At 39.5% G+C, this 21,258-nt stretch overlaps 1 protein-coding gene across 1 annotated transcript in view; it reads right to left on the bottom strand.

Moving 5' to 3' along the window:
• Window positions 1-20,719, bottom strand: part of NDFIP1 (Nedd4 family interacting protein 1) — a 52,017-nt gene extending 31,298 nt beyond the window's left edge. Inside the window, exon 1 of the mRNA XM_045894387.3 lies at window positions 20,451-20,719. Within this exon, the coding sequence (XP_045750343.1) occupies window positions 20,451-20,513 (63 nt within the window). The 5' untranslated portion in view covers window positions 20,514-20,719. The remainder of the gene's footprint in view (window positions 1-20,450) is intronic.
• Window positions 20,720-21,258: the final 539 nt, after the last annotated feature.

Genomic DNA, 21,258 nt, shown 5'->3' with positions numbered 1-21,258 from the left:
TTGCTCTTTGTCCTGTTATAACGTCACACTGTACAAGACACTACCTTTAAGGCATTTTTACGGTGGGGAGAAAAAGCCCTGAAAATTAACTGCTCCAAATCATCATTCTCTTGCTAAATCCATGTCTATGCCCCTTAATAGGAGCGAACGGTCCTGATCCCATCAGTATCCTCAGGGCTTAACATGGAACACATACTTGCAAATGGACAAAAATAAAGAAAAATAACACACTGAGCTGCAAACTAATTGTAGTAAAAAAAAAAAAATTCCTTAATATTCTCCCCTCCTGACAAAAATATTAGGATCAAGAAATCAAAATAGTTTGGCTAACAACCTATTTTAAGAGCTGAGGATGAGCAGCATTAATTTAAATTTTTCTACTTCAAGAGCTTCCCTAAAGATAATTTTAAAAATAAACACCAGAATTAGACTATCCCCAACAATATGTCTCATGTCAGAAGAAAAAATTAAATGCAAATCCTCTTAATACCAAAATAAAAACACGATTAAAAGTCAAACTTCACCAAAGCAAAAGAAATCAGAATAATGCCTTAAAAAGTCAATGCAGTAACAGATGAAAAGAAAATCCTAATACCACAGCAAATCCCCTTAGAAAGGCCATCAGTTTATAAAGCTTTTTAAAGATTTTTGTGGTTATCACTGCTACACACATAAATAAAACTGATGAATAAAATTTGGTTTGGAAGGAGAGAAAATACTCACAGTATTTATCTTAGTCCTTAGAAATGAGAGCAAATGCTATGAAGTATGATTACCAGCTTGATAAGTTTTCTTATTTCTTCACTTGAGATACAAGTAACAAGGAATACCATCCAGAGAGAAAGGAGGAAGGCAAGATAGTAGCCACTCATCTCCAACTTCAACTTTCCTAAGAAACCAAGGTACTCGCAGAAATCACTCCAACAACATAAAAATAGTAGCTAGACAGACTCACTTTTAAATAATTTATATATATATATAAAGTCTAGTCCATAATTTAAATGCAAGAGTGATAAATACTGTTTGTGCTTTTTTTTTAAAACCCTGTATGTTGTATTCATCTAAGAAATGTTAAAGCTATAAAATACCAACATGGAAGCAAAAACAACCTCTTAATTATATTCACCATTTAAAATGCTATATTAAGCAATGCTTTCTGGGGGGAAAAAAAAAAAAGGAAGTTGTCCCAACAGAACATGGCATCATCTATTCAAGGATTCTTTTAGACTTAAGAACAAGTCCAATTTCTGGATTTGGCATAGAGAACACTTCTAGCCTCTATTAAGATTTTCACATACACATATACATTAATACACACAGGTGTGTATATAAAGATGTATGTACCAAGATACACACATTAAGGATACGTATAACATACATACTAGGTCTCCCCAAATCCTGACTTGTAAAACAATTATATAATGTAATATTAAAATTACAAAAGAACTCAACCCTTTTAAATCAGTCCAATGCAAAATTATTATTAAAACTACATCCTGGGCACCTGGGTGGCTCAGCCAGTTAAGCATCTGCTTTTGGCTCTGGTCATGATCCCAGGGTCCTGGGATTGAGTCCCGCGTCGGACTCCCTGCTCAGAGGGGAGTCTGCTTCTCCCTCTGCCCTCTCCACTCATGCCCTCTCTCTTGCAAAAATAAATAATAAAATCTTTAAAAAATAAATAATAAATAAAAAAACTATATGCCTATCAGGGTGCCTGGGTGGCTCAGTCAGTTAAGTGACCAACTCTTGGTTCCAGCTCAGGTCATGCTCTTGGCATCATGGGACTGAGCCCCGCGTGGGGCTTCATGCTCAGTGTGGAGTCTGCTTGAGATTCTCCCTCTCTCACTGCTCATGCTCTCGCACTCTCCCTCTCCTATTAATGTGGATATATAACTTAGAGGAGTATAATCAAATGTAAATATATTGTGATTCAAGCTTTCCCTTCTCTCCATTGCCTTTTCTTCTGCCATAGCCCACAACAACTTTTCTCATGGATAGTCAGAAATTTGAATATTTCATTCAATAAAATTTTACCAGGCACTAACACATGCCAGGATGACGTCAATTTTTTATTATTTTCCCCCTAATGCTCCTGAAAGAACACTTCCATTTTTTCCATTTACTAGGAAAACTGGTTTTAGTACAAGCCATAATAATATTTAGGCTGATAATTTTGGATGTTAAAAAGTTAATCTGATATTTGTTAAATGATGTTTTATGTACAATTATTAAGATCAAGATCAACAAGGACAAAATAACTGTTTCATTAAATCTGTTGACAGAAGAACTATTCCTACATACCATTACACTAAAATACCAAAGGAAGTCGTTTCTTAGGTACAGTAACTGCTTTCTTCTGGGCTCTACTTGTTTTGTTATGTCAGTATTCTCTACCCTGTGATTAGCTTCGTGTTTGGGTCATCACAGGGGATGGCATATTTTTATCAGCAATTGTAGTAGATATTCATCTTACTGCTGTTCTTCAAAAGTAGACTATCAATTTCTTCCTTCATGGTTAGTTGTTTTGTGTCCAAGGACATGAAGCTGTCCACCCACATTTGTTTCTCATATTAAGAAATTTTATTCATTCAAAAGACACCATTAAGAGAATGAACACAACCCAGAGTGGGAAAAGATATATTTTTCAGACAAAGGACTCATAACCAGCATACATAAAGAACTTCTAAAAAACCAGTGGGGAAAAAGGAAAAAAAGAAAAAGGAAACCACCCAACTGAAAAACAGGCAAAAGACTTAAATAGACATTTCACAAAATAAGTTATCCAAATGGCCAATAAACTTATTAAAAAGTGCTCCATTTCACTGGTCAGCACAGAGACGCAAACTAAAACCACAGATGGTTTTTTAAAAGCAGAAAATACCAAATGTTGATGAAGGCATATAATGACCAGAACTCTCCAACTGGGATTGTAGTTTGTACAACCACTTTAGAAAACTGTTTGGCACTTATCTATTAAAGATGAATTTATACATACTCTATGACTTAGCAATTCCATTCTAGTTACATATCCAACAGAAACATATATGTTCACCAAAAGACACACCAGGATGTTTAAAGCATCACTACTTATAAAATTGGAAACTACCTAAATGCCCATCAACAGCAGCAGAATGAATAACTAGGGCGCCTGGGTGGCTCAGTCGGTTAAGCGACTGCCTTAGGCTCAGGTCATGATCCCAGGGTCCTGGGATAGAGCCCCACATCAGGCTCCCTGCTCCGCGGGAAGCCTGCTTCTCCCTCTCCCACTCCCCCTGCTTGTGCTCCTGCTCTCGCTGTGTCTCTCCCTGTCAAATAAATAAATAAAATCTTAAAAAATGCTTTAAAAAAAATTTAATAACTAAATGTGGTATCTCCATACACAGCAATGTGAATAAACTATGACAATATACAATGCATGGGTGAATCTCACAAAAATAATGTTGAGCCAAAGCCAGAAACAAGAGCATTTTCTGTATGATTATATTTATATAAAGATCAAAGCCAGGCAAACCTCATATGCCAGTCAGTGGTTACCCTGGGGTAACTGGAAGGGCACTTGAAGGGGGCTTTCTGAGTGCTGTAATGTTGTTTCTTGATTTGGGTACTAGTTAGAAGTGCATGTTCACCTTCTGAACACTAAGCTGTGCAATTTATGATTTGTGTATGGTTCTGTACGTAAATTATACTTTCCTAACAATTCAGGAAGGGGAGAAAAGGAGACTGGAAGAGTATCCATGACGCAGACAGGGACCTTTGCATGGTTCATCACTGTATTCACCTCAGCACTGCACGGTGAGTGGCACATCAGGGGTACTTTCTTAGCACATGCTGACTAAAGCAGGCATGGAGGTGTAGCTTCAATAGAAATCTACCTGAAAAAGCGGTGGCTTATCTTAATGCCATCTTAACCTACCAGTTCACATTTATCTCAAGTATTCACATTATTTTACAAATTACCAAATACATGTACAGGCAAGGCATGCAGCCACATGCAGATGAGTGCCGAATCTGTGGAAGGGACAGTGGTGACAGGTCCGTGAGTGAGCATCAGCAGCCGGTGGCATCCCTATGACTACTTAGCACCAGGAGCACATAAACATGAAGAAAACTGATGAGAAACCAGGCTTTACAAAGCAACAAAGACAAAGCTTACTCTTTCTTACTGACTGGTCCAAAAGCAAGGGAGGTGCGAGAAACAAAAGAAACTTTCAGAAGATTGCTGTGACCTGGATTATAAACTCAAAGGTGTTTGATTTATTTGCAGGCTTTATAAACTTATGCATTACATGTATTCCTTGTATATGTATTGTGTATTTCATAACAAAAATTAAAAGAACATTATGATGGGCGCCTGGGTGGCTCAGTCGTTGGGTGTCTGCCTTCGGCTCAGGTCATGATCCCAGGGTCCTGGGATGGAGCCCCGCATCGGGCTCCCTGCTCAGTGGGGAGCCTGCTTCTCCCTCTCCCACTCCCCCTGCTTGTGTTCTCTCTCTCGCTGTGTCTCTCTCTGTCAAATAAATAAATAAAATCTTTTAAAAAAAAAGAACATTATGATTCTATAATTACCAATATTCAAATAAATGGCAACAAAAGCTTAAGAAACATAAAGGAGAAACAGACTTCTTCAACATTTATCTCCTGAGAAATAAGAAACGTTTAACATTTGGTATTCAACCTATAACACTTAGCACAGTACACTAGGTATAAACAGGTGTTCAATAAAGGTGGTACATATGAAGAAAAATTACTATTTTAATCACACTGTCATTCCTAGAATGTTTTTTTCTTCCAAAAACAACCAAATGGGGGCACCTGGGTGGTTCAATTGGTTGGGTGTCTGCCTTTGGCTTGGGTCGTGATCCCATTGTCCTGGGATCCTAGGATCAAGCCCTGAGTTGGACTCCCTGCTCAGCAGAGAGTCTGCTTCTCCCTCTCCCTCTGTGCTCCCCACCCCGGCCCACCCTGCCGTGCTCTCTTTCTCTCTCAAATGGAGAAATAAAATATTAAAGGAAAAAAAAAGTTTAAAAAAAATAAATAAAGGGACACCTGGGTGGCTCAGTCGGATAAGCATCTGCCTTCAGGTCAGATCATGATCTCAGGGTCCTGGGATCGAGCCCCACATCAGGCTCCCTGCTCAGTGGGGAGCCTGCTTCTCCCTCTCCCTCTGCCTGCCACTCCCCCTGTTTGTACTCTCTCTCTCTCTGTCAAATAAATAAATAAATAATATTTTAAAAAATAAAAATAAAAACAACCAAATGGTATATCCAAGAAATGGAATATTCTACATTAAAAACACAGTAAAGTCAAAGTCCAGATACCAAAAGTGACAGACATGCCTAGAAGCCAGGGACTAGCGCTGACTGCAGCCTGCTTGGCTCTGGTAGCCCTGTGAACAACCAGAACTCTCTCAGGCTGAGAAGTTCCAAAAGCTATGCTTGCTTATTACTGTATTATTATTATTATGCCTGGAGTAGAGCATACGAGGGCAGAGATTATGGATGGGAAAAGGTATTCAAGAGAGTCTGCCTTAACTTAGGTTTGATCATGAGGTCCCCTTCTCCTCCAAGAACAATGAGAGCCGAGAAACAGAGAGATGCATTAAGCATTACATACCTTTCCCTCCATTCCACCATCACAGAAATGTTCCATTATGCAAGCGTTTAACTGCTAGATTAATTTAACACCATTCAATGAACAAGTTAGGCCATGACTGGTGTGGGGTAAAGGACTCAACAGTAAAGGTGACTGGTGTTTTTAGCCTAAGTCTGTAGTTTATCAAAGAAAAGACAAAAGAATTAAGTGCAATTTTAATACTCCACTTAAAGACTAAACACACACATGTACTTCTTCTTATCCCTTCCAAAACCATCTTAAATGTAAATGTCAGTAAAGTTTTAATTTTAAGGCAAAAAACTACAGAGCCGAGTGCCAGGAAAGGAAGCAGCAGTAAAATCCTGAAAGCCAGAAGCAGGATGACAGCTGTCAACTACCACAGCAGACCCAGGAAAACTGAAGCCTAACCCAGAAGGCAGAAAAGCAATCTGTCTTGCACTATATCCTCAAAAGGCTCAAGCAGTGGCAGCAGGTACTGGTGGAAGTAGGAATGACAATGAGATTTAAAAGCAGAAAGGTTGTAGACGCAGCCAGAAACACACAGCTCCCAAGATCCCCATTAGAGGACTAGAAATTTATTCTCTGGAGAGTGTAAAACAGAGTTTTGGGCTGGAGACACAGTTTAGGAGAAAGGGTAGCATATCAGAAAAGAGTGATGAAGTGAGACGCTTACGTACTAAATGTTGAGCTCTCCCAGCCTTCTTCCTCCCATTCAGCTCCCTTCCTACTAGCAGCCAGGCCTATTCTCTGGGAAATGCAGCAACCCAAGAGAATAGACCTAATGACACTGTCACTCAAAGCAATAAACTCCATCAAGCATACTGAGCTTCCAAACGGCTTTACTGGTTGTACACTCTGAACCATGCAGGCGAAGATCACCACACACCTAATGAAAGCTTCTAAAGGTCATAAAAGACCAAAACAAAGAGAATACATGCAATGTGGAGGAAACAAGTAGGCAGGAAGATGAAAACTTAAAGAAAGGAAAAAGTTTTCAATAATCTGAGGAGAAAAAAATCAGAACCATAAAACAAGGATGGTGTGCTATAAAGAAAAAAGGGGGGATTAGAGAGTTTTTGAAAATTAAAACTAACAGATTAAAAATTTATCAAAAAGAATCTAAAATTGAGAAATCTCGGGGCGCTTGGCTGGCTCAGTTGGAAGAGCACGTGACTCTTAATCTTGGGGTCATAAGTTTGACCCCCTGTTAGGCAGAGATAAATAAATAAAACTTTTAAAAGAAGATTAAAATTGAGAAATCTCACAGAAAGTAGAAAAAAAGACAAAGATGAAAAATATGAGATGAGGCTAAATAATTTTTAAATCACTACAAGAGGTTCTAGATCCAAAGAGAGGAGAAAAAAAAACCAAAGCAGAGAAAAATCAAACAAAAACTTAATTTTTTTTCTTTTCAAGTTTTTATTTAAATTCTAGTTAGTTAATATATAGTGCAATGTTGGTTTCAGGAGTAGAAATGAGTGATTCATCATTTACATATAACACCCAGTGCTCTCACAAGTGCCCTCCTTAATGCCCACCCCCCACCCACCTCCTTCCATCACACCTCAGTTTGTTCTCTATCATTCAGAATCTCTTATAGTTTCTCTCTTCCCCCATCACATATGTTCATCTGTTTTGTTTCTTAAATTCTACATATGAGTGAAATCATACAGTATTTGTCTTTCTCTGACTGACTTATTTCACTTAGCATAATATACTCTAGCTCCATCCACGTCTTTGCAAATGGCAAGATTTCATTCTTTTTAATGGCTGAGTAATATTGCATTGTGTATATATACCACCTCTTCTTTATCCATTCATCAGTCGAAGGACATCTGGACTCTCTCCACAGTTTGGACACAAAAACTTTTTTAAATTTACCAGAACTGATGGACATGGGCTTCCAGACCAAAAGGACCCCCCTGAATGCCTGGCACAATGGATGAAAGTAGCTCTCAAGGTACAACACAGTATTTAAGAATACTAGAAACAAAAAGAAGCTCCTAAAAACTTTTTTTTTTAAAGATTTTATTTATTTATTTAAGACAGATAGAATGAGAGACAGAGAGCATGAGAGGGAGGAGGGTCAGAGGGAGAAGCAGACTCCCTGCCGAGCAGGGAGCCCGATGCGGGACTCGATCCCGGGACTCCAGGATCATGACCTGAGCCGAAGGCAGTTGCTTAACCAACTGAGCCGCCCAGGCGCCCGCTCCTAAAAACTTCTGAGAGTACGAGACCGAGAGCTAGAGAAAGTAGGTCCCATTTGAAGAATCAGACACCAAAACTGACTTCATGCTTCCTAAAAGCAAAACAGTTGAACTTAGAAGGCAATGGAGTAAATGCCTTCAAAATTCTAAAGGAAAATGTTTCTAGACCAAAAGTCTAAGTAACATAAAAGAGTCTTCAATGTACAAAGTCTCAAAAAAGGGAGGGAGGGCTTAACTTCCCATGCATTCTTCCTCAGAAAGATACTGAAGGCTGTGTTCTAGGAAAACGAGGCAATAAACCAAGAGAGAAAAGTGAATCAAGGAAAGGGGCTTCAATTAAAAACCCTGGGAAAGGAAACCCCCAGGATGACAACTGAACAGCAGACCTTGGGAGCAATCTTCTAGAATGGGTCAAAAGGCCAGGAAAGACCCCTTCCCACCCTCAATGATATCAATAAAATACCTGATGTATCTGAACATATCAAAAAAACTATGAGGTTGTATTAGTTAAGAGCCTGAGGATGAATTAGTGCTATTAGCAATTTATGATATGTACACAGAAATTAAGAAAACAAAAAATAATTACTTTTTAAAGTTTAATTCCAGTAGAGTTAACATACAGTGTAGTATTAGTTTCAGGAGTACAATATAGTGATTCAAAACTTCCATACATGACCCCGTGCTCATCACAAGTGCACTCCTTAATCCCCATCACTATTTTACCCATCTCCCCACCCCCCAAAATAATTATTAACTTCAGGGAAAATAAAGTACTGTTCAGGCAAGGACAAGAAACCACAGAATACCAAATATCTCAGCTGTGAACAGTATTTATTACTTTCAATTATTGTAAATGCTGAATATTGATCTAACCACATAATGGATACAACTATATCAGAAAAGTGAAGAGACAGGAAGTAGGAGTATACGCGACTGTGGGAGGGAGGTAAAAGACAAATCCTTACACCCCATAGCGGTGAAGTCAATTTTTTTTCAACAGTGAAAACTGAAAAATCAAGAAATAGCACACTATAAAATGTTCTTTAGCTACAAGGATAATAACAAAACAGTAAAAGAAACAGCTAAAAGAGCTAAGAAGCAGGCAAGTAAACAGGAGACTACTGTCTTTAGTAATAAGCCTGTAAGATTTGACTCTAACCTATATGCATGTATAATTTTGATATAAAAACTAAATTGAAAGTTAAAAAAGATAAAATGTGATTACAAAATGTGTCACAAAAAAGGAATCTCACTATGGTCAGGGGAAACTAACCTAATGGGGGGGGGGTTACTCAAACTCCCCTTAAGACAGACTACCTAAATTAAGATGGGGGGCTAAGAGGGAAAGAGCATTCCAGGGAGAGGACGAGTAAGAGGAGGCCTCCAGACCAGAGAGGGTGATGCACTCTAGGCCCTGGCCCTGAAACACATTTCCCATTGGAAACAACAAGTCATGAGAGTCCACTCCTTCCCCCAAATCTTTGTCTCCCTCACTACATCTTGCTCATCCTTCAAGGCCAAGCTAAGTTTCATCCTCTCAGAAGCTTCCTACCTGGAACCAGGTGAGCTCTTCCATCTTAAAATGATGTCTTTTATCTACAATCTCATTCTCTGTATTAATATAATTAGTACTATATCAAGACCATAATACATTCTCTTGAATCACTCAATAGGCAAAAATATACAGAAGAAAATAAAAACCACCAATCTGATCTTTCAGCTATCCTTCTAGACTTTTGAGCAAATACAAATAATTGAATAAACTTTTCACTAACTGCATGGTGGAATTTTCCTTCATTAAATAACCTTTTGTAGTACCACTGCAGTATCTGAAAGTCAGTCTTAATTTTTTAAAGGGAAAAAAAAAGTTCTTTTCTCAGAAATAACTACAGCATTAACCAGGGACAATTAAATAATAAAGCAATCTGCTAAGAGAAATACAAAATCAGTGTTAGAAGGTATGCCCCAGGAAGAATGAAGAGGGGGAAATCGGAGGGGGAGATGAACCATGAGAGACTATGGACTCTGAGAAACAAACTGAGGGTTCTAGAGGGGAGGGAGGAGGGGGGATTGGTTAGCCCGGTGATGGGTATTAAAGAGGGCACATACTGCATGGAGCACTGGGTGTTATACGCAAACAATGAATCATGGAACACTACATCAAAAACTAATGATGTAATGTATGGTGATTAACATTAACAATAAAAAAGAAGGTATGCCCCAGTAATTGTTGAGATCCTTTTAAACAGTTACAGATTCTTACTTTAATATTTCACTGAAATGAGAAATTAAACTTAAAATGGCATTTGGATTACATTAAACCTGATACATGAAAAGATATTTTAACCTTCCAAATAATAGCAGATGCTAATATAATATGCCAATGATTACCTTTCATGCCCCCCATAAACTTTCTCCCCTTCTACTCAGCTGGTCATTTTGGCCACAGCTGAAAGGTGGCAAGCTGGCTGTGAAACTCACAAGATCACAAAACTCTGATCACCTCACTTAGCCACCTAAAATGAAACTGGGTCAACATGTCAAAGATAATTAATGCTGCCTACCCTCACATACATGACTGAGGAGAACTGATTTTAAGCACAGTTTAAAATACTACATCTGAAAACGCAATTCAGCTACAAGAGGACAAACTGCTGAAAAGACTCTAGTATCAACCATCAATCATGTATAAGATGCTCAACTGCAGATTACCCTCAAATCAAACTTCTTATTCTGTTTCAAGAGTTACATGAGAATTTCAAAACTTGTCAAAATGTAACTACTAAAAGCAGTGAATGAGAATACTAGAACTCAAAGAGCCAGCTTAATTTAAAAAAAAAAAGCTACAGAACTTTTAAAATTACTATTTTCTCACTTTTACAAGGACTTTATTAAAACATCTAATCAGGGACACCCAGCTGGCCCAGTTGGTGGAGTGTGTGACTCTAGATCTTGGGGTTGTGAGTTTCAGCCCCACATTGGGTATAGAGGTTACTTAAAAATAAAATCTTTAAAAACAAACAAAAAAATCCATCTAACCAGTAATAGTCCAGCTTCTATCATGAAGTAATAAAATTATATGACAGTGGGTGATGATTTTGTGAACCTAAAACTGCTCTTAAAAAAATAAAGTTTATTGCGATGCCTGGGTGGCTCAGTCAGTTAAGCGTCCCACTCTTGACTTTGGATTGGGTTGTAAATCTCAGGGTCGTGGGATCGAGCCCCATGTCAGGCTCCATGCTGGGCGTGGAGCCTGCTTGGGATTCTCTCTCTCCCCCTCCCTCTGCCCCACCCCCTCTAAAAAAATGTATTTGGAAAAGTTGTAATTATTACTTTTCCTGATTTCTAAAAGCATTATTAATTTTTTGCTATGATATATAATGTTTGAAGCTGACAAGAAGGGAAAGACTTAAAACTAGTACTGAAAAATGACAAAATGGTATTCTGTACTCAGTGACCCATTTTTTTTGAAAATATACTATTAAGGAGACATTTTCTATATTTTTGAACAATGCATAATTTCTTTTATCTTTTAGCATAAACTCACCATCTATATTTAATGACATCACTTTTAAAAATAGTTATTCATCATGAAAGAAGTTTGCTAAATCATCAAGAGAATGCCATCTCTTTGGATCAAAGCCACCAGCTTCTACATACAAAAACAACTATAAGCTGGAAAGAGTCAAAGTGATATAGTCCAACTACTTCATTTTACAAAAGAGAAAATAAGGCTAGAAGGAGATTAAAATTCTCACCTATAGTCACATAACCTCTTACTTCATGACAGAAGTTGGACTATTACTGATTAGATGTTTTAATAAAGTCCTTTTACCTTCTCCTCAATCAGTCTCTACTTAATGTCCAAAGTGAACCTTCCAGATACTGAAGTCTACATTACAAGCTTCAAAAACTGCTTATTGGGACACCTGGTTGGCTCAGTTGGTAGAGCATGCAATTCTTGATCTCGGGGTTTTGAGTGCAAGCCCCACGCTGGGTACAGAGATTACTGTAAAAAAAAAACAAAACAAAACAACAACCCTGCTTATTAACGTAAAGTTATATGAAAAGTCTGGATGCTATAAAATAAAACTCCTAAAAGAGCTTCAAAATACTAAGAACACCACATTCCTGATTCCCTAGTCCATAAAATCTCATTTAAATTTCACAAGGACAAAATAACTTAAAAATAATTTAATAACAAAGTAAATTGCAAAATAAGCCTAGAATTCTATAGAGAGAGGATTGTGAGGTTAAAGGGACTTGGGCTTTACCTATAGTGCTTTCAATTTTTATAGCACTGTATTTCATTGTTAATCAGACCTTAATGTTTGAGGTGACTGTGAGCAATAAATACATGGGTGTTACTTTATTCTATACTTGACACTTGTAAGTTGAAACTATTTCCAAGTAAGTTTGTTACATGAATTTTTTAAAAAGCAAAACATGATTATTAACAGAAACTTTGGGAAAAAAGAGTAATCACTCCTACCATTTTTCTTAACAACCTAACTATTATAAATGTATCAAACAACCCCACTAAAGAAGGTGAGGGGAAAGGTGCTGACCTAAGTACCTAAGCAACTTTGGAAACTAGCAGTCTGTAAGTCTAACAGCAAAAGAAACTGTATAAATGCCCTGTCCTCTAGTTGATAGAAGTGTTTCTCACAGAGGTGTAGGTTACCAATTCTGATACCACTACACACGTATGTTAGAATTGAAGAATTAAGTAAATGGATGGTGGGTGGTGGGAGCAAGATTTCTCACTGCTAAAGTGGGAGTTTCCAGACAGGCCAGGGCAGGAGGCTACAGTGATCCATGTAGTAATTGGTTAGAGTTGGTTAGTTTCATATAGATACAGGTGATTACATATAGAAATACTTATAGATACATATACACACATCTATTTCTTTACTCTGTTAACTTAGAAGGCCTAGAAACAATGGCCCCCTAGTAGCAATGTGCACAGATCTTGGTTTCTAGTATCACTGTCCAATAAAAGGAACCAGGCTCCTTGGAGAAATAGCTGATTCCAGGATGGGACAGGAAATATTCACAATGAGCCTCATGCCAGAAAGGAAGGAAGTGCTTCAAAAAACCCAAAATGATGGAATTATGTTAGAGGGACACAAGTGCCAACTGAAAGAGTTCCAATGGCCAAAACTGCAAATATCTGAGCCACAAAATAAATTAGTACTGGATTATAACCCAAAGAATAAAATAAATGAGTCCATCCTGATATCACTGAATAAATTAATAGGATGAGACAACTATCCTGTGCAGAAAAATTCTGAGTAATTTATGTAAATACCCTGCCCTCCACAAGGTGGAGCATAACTCTTCAATACTTAAGTGCATATTGTACATAGATAGTGACTTCCTTCCAAAGGGCAGAGTATGAAAAGCCGGGGGGGGGGGGGGGCAGGGGGGGATAATTTTACAAAAGAGAAACCTCATAAATACTACTTCAACCAGGTGATCAAGGTCAACATCAACAGTGTTAAGTCACATTGGTTGTACGCATTCTTGGTATGGTGTGATAGAAATGGCACTTTACCTCTGTGGTCTTCCTCACTAAAACCCACAACCCCAGTTTGATCATGAAAAAAGATTCAGACAAATCCAACTGACTATATGAGCAGATGGATGTTAGGTAAACCTACTGTAATCAGTTCACAATATATGTGAATCAAACCACGATGCTGTAAACCTTATTCAGTGATGTATGTCAATTTTCTCAATAAAACTGCAGAAAAAAAAAAAATCCCATTTGAGGGACAGTCTACAAACACCTGACCAAAACTCCTCGAAACTGTCAAGGTCACCAGAAACAAGGAAAATCACAGCCAAGAGGACCCTAAGGTAACATGACAACCAAATGTAATATGGTAACCTGTATGGGATTGTGGGACACAAAAAAGGACATTAGATTAAAAAACAAAATTCTGAATAAAGTATGGAGTTTAGTTAATAATAATGTATCAGTATTGGTTTATTAATGTCATAAATGTATCACACTAATGTAAGATGTTAATAGGGAAAACTGGATCTTGAGGTACATGGAAACTACATTTTCTCAATGTTTCTGAAATTTTTTAAATGTTACAAAAATTAAAGGTTATTTAAAAAAATTTTTTTTTAAACTTGTTTTAAAAAAAGGAAAGGAAAAAAAATTATTAAAGCCTGAAGAATGCAATTTGAGCACTTACCTCTGAGAAGAGACTGGAAGGGAAGGGAAATCAAGCTTTCCTTTACAAGTGTACTGTCTGACTCGAGGCTATGAAGAATATCTGCGTACTAATGCCTAACAAGAAATGCTTAATTTTAATGCCACATTTAAGCACTGAATAATACATAAAATCAAACTTAAACAGAAGTCACTCCCTAAAGCCATGTATTTCTATTCATAAACTATCCAATTTCCAGAAAAACCTCCAAATCACATTCAAACATCTCATTAACTAGTAACTGATATTAGTGCAATATGTGAATTTAAACGAAAAAATGTCAATATTCAATTGCTAAGGGGCATAAAAAACATACATGTGAAACAAACTGCTTTTATCAGTAAGAAAATATTTCACCAGAAACATTCTTAAATTTGATCAGTATTTAGACCCAGTATGTATAACTTTTAATATAATAAATTGTGTTATTCAGGGAAAAAAAATGAGTCATCCTAATTTTAACAGCAGGAAGTGCTAAATGATGTCTATTAACACTCACTTTATTACTACACTTGGTGAAGGCAAAATAACACATCCTGCACATCTATCTAGACAGCCACTAGGATCAATTACAACTGGAGTATATAAAGCTCAACAAATTCAATGTATGGTATTTACCAACTGCCTATATTGGCAAAAATGATTTGAGAACAAAGACCATCAAGCTTATTATCAGCATCAATCTCTAATTAAATTGTTAGGAGCTGCTTTATCTAAATGGGCACCATCCACTACTACGAGAATATGTTCCATTAAACATCTGTACTTTTTATTATTTATTTATTTGAGCTAGAGAGAGCGAGCAAGAGAGAGTGAGAGAGAGCACAAGGGGGGGAGGGGCAGAGGGAGAGGAAGAAGCGGGCTCTCCACTGATCAGGGAGCCCAACACAGGGCTCGATCCCAGGACACCTGAGCTGAAGGCAGACACTTAACCGACTGAGCCACCCAGGCACCCCATAAACAGCTGTACTTGTTCAAAGACAACATAAAAGTAAATTATTAAGAAACCAAAGTAATTATTTTAAAGCCCTAAAAACAGATAAATCAGAAGATGGCACTTGAACCTCTTCAAGCCTTTCCTTTTTTTTTTTTATTAGTAAGAATACAAAGTCACTCTCACAGAAGGATTTATTTTATAATATAATTTTATGTAAAGTAATATGATACAATCGGTGTCTAGCATAAAGTAATTTGAAGTTACAGGCAGGCAAACCAGGGGTTGGTGTCAGTTGAGATGATGCCAGGATTTCCTCAATTGGGCCTTAGTCCCTCAGTGCAAAGAGAGAATGATAAAACCAATTAAATCTCCCCTAACAAGTGGTCACCAGTAGAAGCAGGCAAGAAAATTAAGAATGAATCAGCAAGTATCCATCACCACTACAAAAAAACAGTCACTGCTTACTAAGAGGAAGTCAAATAAGAATCACAGTTGTAGGGCGCCTGGGTGGCTCAGTTGGTTAAGCGACTGCCTTCGGCTCAGGTCATGATCCCAGGGTCCTGGGATCGAATCCGCATCGGGCTCCGGGCTCTGCAGGGAGCCTGCTTCTCCCTCTCCCACTCCCCCTGCTTGTGTTCCCTCTCTCGCTGTGTCTCTGTCAAATAAATAAATAAAATCTTTAAAAAAAAAAAAAAAAAAGAATCACAGTTGTAGATCTACAGCTCCTGACACAAATTCTGTTTCCATATTCATAACAGATGACAAAAGGGCTCTCATGATTTATTTCTCACATACGAACTGCTTACAACATCTTTTAGAGTTACGCACAAAAATATTTATGGATGTAATAACATGATTTCTAAGGTTTGCTTCAAAATAATGGTGGGGAGTATAAATGAAACAACAATACCCATTTGTTGATTACTTTTGTTAGATTTATTATACATTTTAGTATATGTTTGGAATTTTCATAGTAAAAAGGTGAAAATGTAAATATTACTAAGAAATGACTCTACTCCTACAACTCAACAAAAAGCAAAGAACCCAATTCGAAAGTGGGTAAAGGACTTGAACATGCATTTCTCCAAAGATTTACAGATGCCAAAAGCACATAAAAAAATTCTCAATACCACTAATCATTAGGGAAATGTAAATCAAAACTACAGTGAGATACAACTTCATGCCCATTAGGATGGCTTTATCAAAAAATAACAAGTGTTGATGAGGATGTTAAAAATTGGAACTCTTCAAAAAAAAATTGGGACTCTTATGCACTGCTGGTAGGAATGTAAAATGGTGTAGGTACTATGGAAAACTATTTTTTTAATCAAAAAATTTAAAAAAGCATTACCATATGAACCAGCAATTTTACTTCTGAGTATATACCCAAAGGAACTGAAAGCTGGCACTCAAAAGATAGTTGTACACCCATATTCACAGCAGCATTATTCACACTGGTCAAAAGGCAGAAGCACCCCAAATGGGCACCTTTGGATGAAAGGATAAACAAAATATGCTCTATGCATACAGTACTATTCAGCCTTAAAATGGGAGGAAATTCTGACTGTACAACGTGGATAAACCTGGGGGATATGAAGCTAAGTGAAATAAGCCAGCCACAAAAGGACAAATACTATATAATTCCACTAACATGAGGTATTAAGAGTAATCAAATTCACAGAAAATAGAATGATGGTTGTGGGGGCCGGGAAAAGGGAAAGAAAGGAGTTATTGTTCAATGGGTATGGAGTTTCAGCTGGAGAAGATGGAAAAGTTCTGTAAATGGATGGTGGTGATGGTTGCCCAACAATGTGAATGTATTTAATGCCACTGAACTGTACACTTAAAAATGGTCGAAATGGTAAATTATATGTATTTTTTTACTACAATTTTTAAAAGTTTTTAAAAAAACAATTCTACCCATCTCAATATTTTTTGAAAAGTTTTCTTTGATCATTGCACATATGGGCCACAAATACAGCAAAATAACCTTAAAATCTTGACGTAACATTCTAAGGGGCATTCCAAGATATAATTACAACTTTTCAAACTAAAAAAATAAAACCACATGGGCACTTTCTGCCCCTTCCTCCAGGATCGTGACTTCATCTAACACTTCAGCATAAATATGGTTTGGCTTGGCAGAGATGAAATTCTTTCCCTGATCTATCAAAACCTTCCTCCACAATCCTGAGAGAATTTATACAAAAAGGTATCATTCCCAAAGCAGCTCTACAATGTCATCAGACTGCATTACAAGCCTATTAGTGATGCTTACAAGTGGGCAACTTCTGCAGCAGGCAGTAAGTCTGAAACTAAACATTTCACAGTCTATTTTTAAGCCTAGATGGCAGTGTCATTGTTGCTTCCTTAGATTAGATTCAAATCAAAAGAGCTGAAAACATTTCAGGAAGTATTTGGCAAAATTCATAAAACAGGCAAAGATACAGTCCAGTGAGGCAAAGAGGGACTGGAATGGATGAACAGGAATAAACACCTGCAGAGAGAGCGATGTATTACAAATTTCACAACACTGGGCCTCCCTACACCTTTCTGAAACAATTCTTCTGAATGTTTGGATATACAATCTCAGCTTCAAAATGCAAAAAGGGGGAAAAAAATAAAGCCATGGGGAACCTACGAGCCCAGGCTTTCTGCGCAGTCTGTCATAACACTAAATTCAAGTTGTGCACATAGTGCACTCCCAATAAGAAACCCATAAAGGCAAACTTGTGTTTGTCTTTAGTAATGAATCATACAGTCTTCCACTGCATTTACTTTACTAGAGAACCAGCTCTATCTGATTAACCAGATCGAACAGAACTCAGAACTGCCTTTTGTGACAACCAGAGTATCATGCTCCTATCAGGTTGCCTGGACAATTCACCGATATTCTATAATGCAAAAGCCTTTTAAATATGTATACTCTCTGACCAAGCGTTTCCACATCTGAAAATTTATACTAAGGAAAAGAGATGAAGATGTATGTAAATGAAACTTCAGTGAATAAAAAAAATTATGAACATACTTAGTGACCAATAGGCAACTGACTTGAACTATGGTACAACCACAGTTACATGCTATGCCGACATGAAAATATTAAACCACCCTATATAGCTATATTGTGTGCCTCTGTACATACATGTAAACAAATACATGTACCTGCAAATTTGTGAATGCACGTGTCTGAGAACATGATACACATGGGCACAGTGCGTGTGTAAACATACACATGTGCACATATTCACCAAATGTGTGCAAGTATAATCAGTAGCCCATGGAATGGTACACGTGTACAAAGATGTGCCTGTATATATGTATGGGTACAAGAGAAAAATACATACGCACATATACATCTGCTAAATGCACATGCCTATATTTGGAATGTGAGCCTGTTTTAAGTAGGTGAGTGTGTATTTATCCTTGTAATCACTACTTAGAGCCTGTGACCTTAAGTTAATGAGCCTCCTGGAGTCCTGACTTTGTCATCTATACAATAATACCAAACCCTGCCTCATGCAGGTTTTATGAGGATTAGTGAAATTATGGATGTAACGCACTTAGTACCATGACTGGCATGTAGTAAATGCTCAGTCAATATTAGCTTTCCTTATCTGCACACATGTATACTGATTTATACTTACGTATATTTACATACTTATAAGTCCACAAAGATACACATCAAAATATTAACTTTGGTTACCTATGGGTGATAGATTTTTATTGTGGGGTTTTGGGGGGGCTGGCTTTCATATTTTGCAATTTTTCTAGGAAGATTCTTTTTTTTTTTTCATGGTTTTTGGAGGTTATTTCTGAAACATAATGATTTTTAAAAATAAAATAAAAGATGAGGCCTCTCCCTGACATAGCTCAATTCGGCATCTTTAAAGCTATTAACTACTACACCAAGGAATGCATAGTTTTGATACTCCACCAAATTTTTTGTATTCCAGCAATATGTCAGCATTACCTAATAGCTCAAGAAGATGGCAATACAAAGAAAAGCCACAGCTTTTTGCTTGTTTGCCTTATCCAAAGCAGGATGAAAAGAATGAATTAGATCACACTGTGGGGTACATGTGATTTTTGAACACTGTGTAGACAGTTAAGTGACACTTGTCGTTTGTATTTTATTAAAGCAGGGAGGAACCCAGAGCCTTGCCCAAGGTCATACAAAAAAGCATGTGCCAGACCCCAGGCTGTGAGAGATCTGAGGACTAGACTACACTGCCACAGTTTGGGCGTGTTTATGAAACCAAGAAGCTAAATTCTTAACCAGTCATTTCAGAAGTCTGGCTGGAGGAGGGAGGAAATTACAACACAGCCCTGATGACAGCAAAACAAACTGGTAACTGGCTGCGTTGGGTTAATCTAGATGTTTTAATCATACTGGTCTTCCTTATTTCTAAAACGCAAAACTGTAGCTCATCAATGATAGGACACTTAATATCATAAAAGCACGACTGACATTTGTATGCAAATTATATCAAAAACATCTGAAATGACAAAACGCAAGCAGTTATCTGCGGTTCCAATCAACACCAGTTCCTACCTGGCTTAATTCCCACAATTATGATATGTTAGGTTAAATACCACTAAAAACCCTGCAGATTGTCTCTGAATTTCCGAGGGGAACCCAGCTACAGAGACGGGCGAGTAAAACAAGCAGCTCTTTTCCCTAGGGCCTCAATTTAGAAATTATAACCGGGATAATACTCCAATCAACCCCTATACATCTCCTCCCCAGCCATGCTATTAAATCTCCTTAAACGTCATTTCCAAGCTTTTAAAACACACACCCAGGCACACGCCCTGCAGGCTTCCATGAAGCTCGACATCTTGGGGCATCGCCCCAATAAAACATCGCCTTTCCCAAACCTACTGCAAACTGCGGACTTGCCTCTCGTCTCATTTTTTGACTTTTTGTCTTAAAACCAGAGGCGAGGGGGATGGGTTTCGACAGACTAGGCTCTGAAACCCTGAGCAATCGCATCTCGCGGGGAGCTGTCGGCCGCAGTAGCAGCGATTTTAATCTTTTCTCTCCACCTCGTTTCCTTTCCCGTCTCACGCTTGCTTTTTTTTTTTTTTTCCTTCTTTCCAATGACATCAAACCAAGAGAGGAGCAAGGAAAACTGAATGCCCCCGGGTCGCCGCCTCCCGAGGGTCGCGGGTTCTGCCTCGGGGACCCGCCCGCCGCGGGAACTGCGGGAAACGCTGCGGGGCAGAGGTTTTCCACCGCCCGAGTGCCGCCCCAGGTCGCGGAGGGATGGGCCGGGCTCGCGGCGGCCTCGAATCCGAGCGCGGGGCCCGCCCGGCCCTGTGAGGCCGGGCGCGGCCTGCTAAGCCGCGGCGTCGCGTCGGCCACAGGCTGGGGCCAGAGACGCCTGAAGCGGCCGGCCGGCGGGGCAGGGGCCGGGACCGAGGGCTGGAGGCCGGGGGGCCGGGGCGGGACTCGGCGTCGCTCACCTGCTGGTACCGGCTGCCGCAGGCCGGCTCCACCGCCGCCAGCGCCGCCAACGCCAACGCCATGGCGCAGCCGGCCGCAGGGAAGGAAGGCGAGCGAGCGAGCGAGCTAAAGGGGCGCGGGCGCTGCGGCCTGGGAGCGCGGGGAGGCCGAGGGGGACGCGCCTCGGGTGGGTCTGGATGGCCGCCGCCGCTTCCAGGCAAGCCGCTCTCCTCAGGCTGTGAGCGCCGCCGCCGCCGAGGCTCCGACGCGGCCCCTGGGGAGGAGGCGGGGACGCCGCCGACGACGCTGCGCCGCCGCCCCGCCCCCGACTCGCGCCGCGCGGCCGGGCCAGGCCTCACCCCGCGCCGCCGCCTTGGCCCCGCGGAGCCGCCGCCCGCGGTGGGGTCCGCCTTTCCGAGGCGAGGCCGCTGAGAAAGAATTACCCTCTGAGGAGCACCTCGTACGAGCTCCGAGCTTTCCCCGTGTGTTCTCTTCTAACCCTCATCGTACACCCCGACGTGGGGGCCACCGCCCCATTTAAGAGGTCGCTGGCGTCCAGGGAGGTTGACAACCTGGCCCAGCAGCGATCTGATCCCTGGTACCTGCTGCACAATCTCGGTTCTTTTCCAAGTCCCTTCTTGTCTGCCATCTTCGTAGAGCAGGGGTCTGCTACCGCAGGGCAGAGGCCAAATCCGGTCCAGTGGTGGTGGAAAGTATAAGAAATGGACGTTTCATTGTCCATAAATTAAGTTTTACTGGAACGCAGCCGCTCCCGTTTTTGGGTATGGCCAGTAAATCCTAGTACTTGTTATTTGGCCCATTACAGAG

The sequence above is a fragment of the Mirounga angustirostris genome, unplaced genomic scaffold, assembly GCF_029215605.1.
Source record: "Mirounga angustirostris isolate CCGP_5_RB_7025 unplaced genomic scaffold, mMirAng1.0.hap1 SCAF_7, whole genome shotgun sequence".
Classification (NCBI taxonomy): Eukaryota; Metazoa; Chordata; class Mammalia; order Carnivora; family Phocidae; genus Mirounga; species Mirounga angustirostris.
This window is presented reverse-complemented; position numbering and strand designations above follow the sequence as displayed.